The 7455-nt window shown below is 38.7% G+C and overlaps 1 protein-coding gene across 3 annotated transcripts; it reads right to left on the reverse strand.

Moving 5' to 3' along the window:
• Window positions 1–1556: 1556 nt before the first annotated feature.
• On the reverse strand, window positions 1557–5667 carry LOC127814279 (BEL1-like homeodomain protein 1). 3 transcript variants are annotated; one of them, XM_052355696.1, is made up of 5 exons: window positions 5505–5667; window positions 4164–5112; window positions 3172–3545; window positions 2998–3058; window positions 1557–2760 (listed from the first exon to the last, which is right to left on the reverse strand). In XM_052355696.1, the coding sequence occupies exons 2-5, from the start codon at window positions 5007–5009 to the stop codon at window positions 1945–1947; spliced, it is 2097 nt and encodes a 698-aa protein (XP_052211656.1). In that variant the 5' UTR covers window positions 5010–5112; window positions 5505–5667; the 3' UTR covers window positions 1557–1944. The 3 variants fall into 3 exon arrangements, with proteins under 3 accessions (XP_052211656.1, XP_052211664.1, XP_052211673.1); XM_052355704.1 differs by lacking the exon at window positions 5505–5667 and adding an exon at window positions 5348–5479; XM_052355713.1 differs by lacking the exon at window positions 5505–5667 and adding an exon at window positions 5192–5333.
• Between the last annotated feature and the right edge of the window lie 1788 nt (window positions 5668–7455).

Below are 7455 nucleotides of genomic sequence, written 5' to 3' on the forward strand. Positions count from 1 at the left end.
TTGGTTTACCACTTGAGGGATGCCTGCTTAGTGATAGTTGTAATTTTTGTCATTTTGCTCGAGAGATGCCCAAGCGTATATATGTGGGATGTAAGTTTCAATTAGTGTTTCATTCAGCTTAAATTAGTCCAAAATTGGTGGATGTGTCTCAAACTCAGTTTTTAGCTCAGAATATGCTTTACCTTTTGTCTTATAAAAAGACCTTTAAGTAAAATTGCTCGGGATAATGCTCTACCTAGAGTCTTAAGACCCTATCTCTGTAAAATGTTCTATATTAATTTTCTTACTCAAAAAGGAGAATAGAACACCAATATGTAGACTCAAGCCTACATGGCAATATTCATCTTTCGTGTATATATAGGCTACGTACGGAAGAATTATGTATAAGGACATAATTGTGGCACGCTTTGTCTACGGGCATGCATGTCTACCTATTAATGACGTTTGATTTATATTCACATCAATATTGTTTTAAAGAGTTTAACATATTTCAAAAGTTTAATTATATTTATGAGGCTATGTGATTTTACAAAACAATATAATTAAGATCGATGGCTTTTCTTTAATATACAGTTTTAATTGTTATTAATAGAAAGAAATGAATTACGTACGTTTCCTAACAAATATGCATGTGAGGTACGTAGCCTGTTACGGAGGTAATTAAGATATGTCTAAGAAGCAAAAAATAAATAAATAAATGGATAAGAGATTTATTGTATTACGAGGATTTGTACTTTCCCAATTTTAAGCTACATTTGTTTTAGTCAATTTCTCTCAACTTATATATATTGTGATTCATGTGGATGGTACTCTATATATAGATTGAATCATATTAAATTTTGGGATAAATTTGACACTCTTGAGGTTTAGTGAAAAAATACAAAATTCTTTATATTTTTAAAAAAGACAAAGACCCTATAATTATGATTAAAAAAATTATTTTACCTTCCTTTGTCTTTCTCTTTCCTCTCTCTTGTCAGTTGAATGCGCCACTAGGTTTGACTAGAGTGAAAAATTAAAATTGAAAAAATTACTGGTGGCCTTCAACTATTATTATCAACCACCACCATGGCCAGATAAAACTTAGCATCATTGGGTTTGCCTAGCGACTAACATGGATTGTGGGAGAGAGAGAGAAAGGAAGAAACCTTATTGGCCTCTATCATCAATGGGGATGATTGCCAAAGAAAAAGAAACATATTGTCATTATTGTTAGTCTCTTTCTCCCTTCTCTCTCGCACTAACTTTTTATCTTCTTTCTCGATCCTTGCTGGTTAAAGTTGACTACTAGCATAAGGGAGAGAAGGTTGGGGGGGTGGAGTCATGCCCGCCTTCGAGTTCAACCATGGTTTTCTAACAAAGAGAGAGAGAGAGAGAGAGAGATTTAAGAATATTTAGTCATTTTAATTAAGACCCACAGCCACTACTAACTCTTTAGATTGGAACTATAATTTCTCTTAATGTTCTCTTAATGTAGGGTAGTGTAAACATACCTACATGCGCTTCAATATGCAGTACTTTTCCATGCGTAAATGTTGGAATGTACAAACGAAAAATTCTCACAACATATATGTATATATATGTAGATTCTGTATATCACCATATTAAACTCATTTTCACAGTTCAGAACTATGAAGCTTTATATATATATACCAACTACCAAAAGCTTCAATATATATAGAATATACAATCCTCAACCTTAAACACTAAATCTTTTAAGTTATATGAGCTATGGCAAAATATACTACTGATGTAACTTCCTTATACCATCTTTACACTAAACATATATAAATTCTCCTCTACCCGAGCTGGAGGAACAAGATTGATTAATTGCCTGTGAATTTTCTCCACTTTCCTTCTCTCCCTGCAACATTGGTCTTTATATAGAATTACCTGCAATTTATAATTAAGGCAGTAGTAAAGTGGTCTTTTTTATCGAGTCGTTCAAGCCACAAAATCTGGCAACAACTGGGCAGCAAAGCGCTTCCTGTTCTCAATGTTGATGCTCTCGTATCCAGAGTTGGAATGGGAGGGCTGTGTGCCGCCGCTGAGGCTGCCGTAATGATGAGCTTCGACAGGCCCGGCCATGTCGATTCGGGTTCCCAGATGGATGCTCTGGTTGGAGAGGAAACTTTGGGTGCCTGAGAGAGACAGGTTTTCACAGTGTGGAAGGCCAAGTGTTAGTGAGACACTGTTTCCATGGAATCTGGTGGCCAAATGCTCAGGATTGAATCTTCCAATATCCCCCATTGGGTATGCTCCAAATGCACTGCCATGGCTAGCAGTGCCTGGCAACAATGAGTAGCTCTTTTCATTGAATCGTTTGGTTATGGTCTCGCCATGCTTCATCTCCATGTCCATGGAAAGGATGCTACTTGGTGAACTTTGCAGGTCTGAGCTTCTGGGCTTCTTTGGACTTCTCTGAACAATCCCTTCCATTTCGGAGGATCCTATTAGGGTGAAGGCTCCTTGAGGTTGGTGGGATCCTCCGAGGGGGGACGTTGAAGCCGTGGAATTCGAGATTTCGGTGGGAGAATTAGCAGCCTGAAGGTTGGTTGGCCTCTCATGCATAGATTGATCCATTTGGAAAGAGGTGTTCTCTTGTGGAGCTGTGGACTTTAGCCCTGCTGGACCCTTCTTGTTGCTAGTGTTGTTTTCGGAGCCATTTTGGTCTTCATGGTCTTTCATCTCCTCCACATACATTTCCTCAACCATTGGCTTCCATAGACGCACCCGGGCGTTAATGAACCAGTTAGACACCTGCAAGTCATCATGTAATCCTCGGTTATGGATATGGTTTTCTTCAAGTGAAGATAAACAATGCAAGTTATGAAGATCCTTATGAGAAACACGGGACTCAAAATAATCCAACTTTGTATTGCTTTGAATGAAGATCAATTTATAATATAACTAATTCAGAGTTGAACTCAAAAATACCCCGAAGAGATCGATGAGCCAAATTATTATATTGAAATGGGACGTTATTTAACTTGTTACCTGGCTCCTAGTAAGCCCTGTTTGCTTCGCGAGCAACTGTTTGTCCGAGTCTTTAGGATAGCTGCGTAGCAAAGCGCCATATAATCAATTGATCAGTTAAATTGAAACTGAATATACCAGGACATATCTTAGGTAAGTTTTTTTTAATTATTCCTTGAAAAATTAAACACATACGGATGAAGGAAGTGCTCGAAGAGCCAAGCGCGAAGAACCGAGACAGCGCGTTCCGGCAATCCTCTCTGGGGTCTCCAAGCATTGTGCTGGATCATTCCCAACTGTTGAAGAGCCCGCTGCTGGCGAAGCTGATGATCCACAAACTTAAGCCTTGAACCCTCAGACTTCGCTGCCAAGTTGTCGTCTTCCCCGAGGCTCTTCGATGTGGCCTTGATTTGGCCGGCGATTGCATCTTTTAGACACCGGAACTGCTTCGAGATTGTCTGCAAAGCGAGGGCGGTGTAGGACTTTGCCGCCCCAATTCCGGCTGCTTGCTCGAACGATGAAACCACAATCTGCATTTGCTGATGGTACTGTCTGTATCTTCGCTCCACCTTTTGCACAGAACGCCCAAAATCATAAGTATTTCGGTTGAAATACTAAGATTACTTGAATAAGCCAATAAGATAGAATTCAGAGTTATATAACTAGTTTTGTACTTTATATATCAAAGTCCTATCTCTGTAGTTGTAGTTCTTGATAGAAACTGGCCGGGTCCAGGGTTGGACCTACTCTTCTTGACCCACACAAAAGGGTTAGGCCAAGTCTGTTGTCAATTCTGAGTTATCAAATTTACCCATTTTTCATCTGTAGCAATGGCAGTGAATCCCCTCCGCAGATGCAGCAGAAAGTGGTATTTCTTCCTCTCAAACAAAATGAAAATTCTTAGAAATTAACCTAATTTGGCAATATGGGTTTTGGACAAAGATCAGATCAGACCACTGGACTTTTAATTGAGAGAGACCCATTTCAAGTTTGAACCAATTTTAATCTAAATTCTAATTTTAAAGTTCGAAGATAATTGCAAACATAAAAATTCATTAAAACTTTGAATTTGAAATTTCAATTATAGAATTTTTTAAGTTTCAAACAATTAATTAGTGATGAAACTTGAATTCGTTATCAAATTGATAAAATCAAATGAATTTGTTCTTTTTTTGAACTTCTCTTACCTCATCAAGCATGGTGACAAGCTTTGCCTTCTTCATCTGAAGGTCCTGTCTTTGGGCCGTGGAGAGCTCAATCCCACGCCTAGAGCTGGTCTCTCCACCGCCGCTGGAGCAGTCACCGCCGCCGGCTGTCGATTCTCCGTTCATCTTCGTCTTCTCTCTGGTTCCCTCGCGGGCGTCGGCCTTAATTGGCTTCCCCACATTAACAACTTCATCAAGAAGTAGCTGCGCCGCCTTCAAATACTTGGAGCCCAAAATCAGGCTTTGCATACCGGAGATCCCGGTCGACACCGACGATGACGAACCACCGGAGCCGTGGACGTTGTCTCCGCTCGCGGGAGATATTACGGCCACCGGGGCCTGCCCGGAAACTCCATGCTTTCCAGCAAGTGACCCGTAACCCGGCTGTTGGGAAGAAAGGCTCAAGGACAGGCCTTGCTGGGTAGTCGGCGAGACCACCGGCCGATGAAAGTTGGAAACGTCGGGGCCGCCACTTTGGTGGTTTCCGGCGGCGGCTGGGTCGATGTTGCCCCACAGATTGTAGGGGAAACGGGGGATGACGCCATGCAGGGTCGGAATTTGGGACGGACAGTTGGGATCTTCGGACTTGCCCGATCCAGTGGTCGGGAGTGGGACGCCGACGAAGTGGTGGCTTTGTGGCGGCGGCTGCGCGTGGGATATACTGGAGGAGCAAGGCGCGTTGCCGGCGGCGGAGCTCAAGAAAAGCATGTTACTGGCCGGTTGATTGTTTTGTGTGTCAGAGTAGCCTAAGTAGTTAGGGTTCATCAAATAAAGTGTCTGCAGGCCATCCGCTTGGATTTCTGAGCTCCCATGAAAGTACGTCGCCATGAATTTGTCTCCTGTAACTTGGAGTTTCTTCGAGAATCGATCAGAAAGTTGTTCTAGATCAAAATTTCCATCTGGGTACGATATTCATATGCACCGTCAAATCCTGGAAGAAAGTGAGAGAGAAGAAAGTGATGATGAAACCATGGAATACCCTAAAGATCGCAAACATTTTCAACACAGACCCATAAATCATGAACTTAAAATTCCGATCCAGATCATAGCTTCGTGAATTGAGGATGACTTTGGAAGAAGAAGAAGACACATATAACATATGTGTGAGCAAGCTCTTTATATATATATGCATATAGATAAGGAAACTAGTTGATAATTTTACTTACAGTGACATAAACCCATCAAAGATCATGATCATGCACAATTAAGAATATAGAAAACTAGAAAAACAGAGAGAGAGAGAGAGAGAGAGAGAGAGAGAGAGAGAGAGGGGATGAGTAGCATGATCCAATAATGGCTAAAATACATCAAGAGGAAACTCACACGTCTATCTATATCTTGGTAGCTTGGGGGTGAGAGCAGTGGCTGATCTCTTGTCAGGATCAATTTCTGCAACTCTCCAACTGAAAAGGAAAATAAATAAAGAGAGGAGTGGGGTTCAAGCTTTAAAGACTCTCCCAATAAAAGATACCCTCATTTATGACATTTATGATCTTCTTTTTCATTGGACGCAAAAATACACCAAACATGAAGAGAGAGAGAGAGAGAGAGAGAGAGAGAGAGAAGATAATAATTAAAATAAAAGGAAAAAAGAAAAAAGAACACAAAGTAAATATATAATTAATTCTGAGCTAATCGGCTTACAACACTGCAACCCTCTCTTTTATATTATTATTATATATATATATATATATATTTCAGTACTGACCCGACCCTTCTTTTCGTATCATTTCATGCAACCATATTTGGATCTAAAACCCCCCCACACACACATATGGAGAGAGAGAGAGAGAGAGAGAAAAGGAAATGTCTATTTTCACACTAAAGCTTTGAGAGAATAGTTGGAAGGGGACCCCTTCTTTCTTCCTAAACTCAACCATTGTGTGTAGTGTTGTGTAAAACAACAGACTTGAATAATGACGAGGAATACTTTGCTATATTCAATATCAAAATATATATCACCTATTTATAGATTAGATTTTACAAGATAGCTTAAAAAAAAAAGTTTTGCTATTTAATTTTACCTTCTCCAATGTCACTTCACTTGTTCCTCTTCCTATTTCACCAATTCCTCTTCTTTCGTCCTTTACAAGTTTATGCATCAACAACAACAACAATAGCCACAAAGAACACACAAATGGGTTGCAAGATTTTTCTCGTAATTCAATGAATTTACTAAATATATTTTAACGTACTATAAGTTATTACATAAAGATAAAAAATTTAAATACAAATCAAAATTAGTATCTAAATAATAATGAAACAAAATAGTTAGTATTTTGGTTGTTTATTAAATAATGAAAACGACCGAACGTATACTGCCACCAAACCTTAGACAATTAGACAACGGCTGCAAAAGAAGACTGGGTGAAGGTCCCCTGCCTTCCTCACTCAAAAGTTTAAATATTATCTCTCTCTCTCTCTCTCTCTCTCTCTCTCTCAGCATATAGATATATATGTGTTTATAACTTTAATTATGTGATTCATATTTGGGAAGAGCTTTTTTAATTACCAAAAAACAAAAGGGTCTGGAATGTATCCCAGCAAGGCTTATTATTCTTATTGTTATATCTCCGAACTTTTGTTATTATTCTGTTGGATGGTAAATCATTCATGCTGTTCAGTGCAAAAGTTTGGAGATCAAGAAATAGAAATAACAAAAAGAAAAAAAAAAGGGGGGGGGGGGCATTTGGAGAGATTGGCAAGCAAAGATTATAAGAAAAAAGTTCTTACGAATAACTCAAATATATAAATCAATTTTCACCTTTATTGATTAAATTCACTTAATCAGTATGAATTAATTATTATTTGACAACTTTATATAATTCCTTTTAGTACTTTATCATATTTTATATATATACGAATGATTTGCCACGTGACATCTGTCTATATGAAATCATCATAAATGTATTGACAGGTACCTAAAATATTGAAGGAGATTATATATTGAAACTCTTCTTCACCCAAATTATAATAGTGAATCTTTGTTTTGGCAACATCTGCCTATATATTTGGAGGGCACTAGTGACGTTGCCTAGCTAGACCATTTACACCATTGTTTAATGCTTAGAATAATTGTGCTAGCTATTTTCTGGTTGAAGTTAAAATTGCTCCAGAACTTGTAGGCAGTGAATTAGGCTGATGTTACGTAGTAATTAATAATATGAAATTGACTAAAAGTTAGCTGCAGGAGAAAAAGGAAACAATGGAAGGGACTGAAGCCATGTCTTTGAAAGCTGCAGAGTTAGTATGAAACCATAAATTTGTCCAATTA

The sequence above is a fragment of the Diospyros lotus genome, chromosome 1, assembly GCF_014633365.1.
Source record: "Diospyros lotus cultivar Yz01 chromosome 1, ASM1463336v1, whole genome shotgun sequence".
Taxonomy (NCBI): Eukaryota; Viridiplantae; Streptophyta; class Magnoliopsida; order Ericales; family Ebenaceae; genus Diospyros; species Diospyros lotus.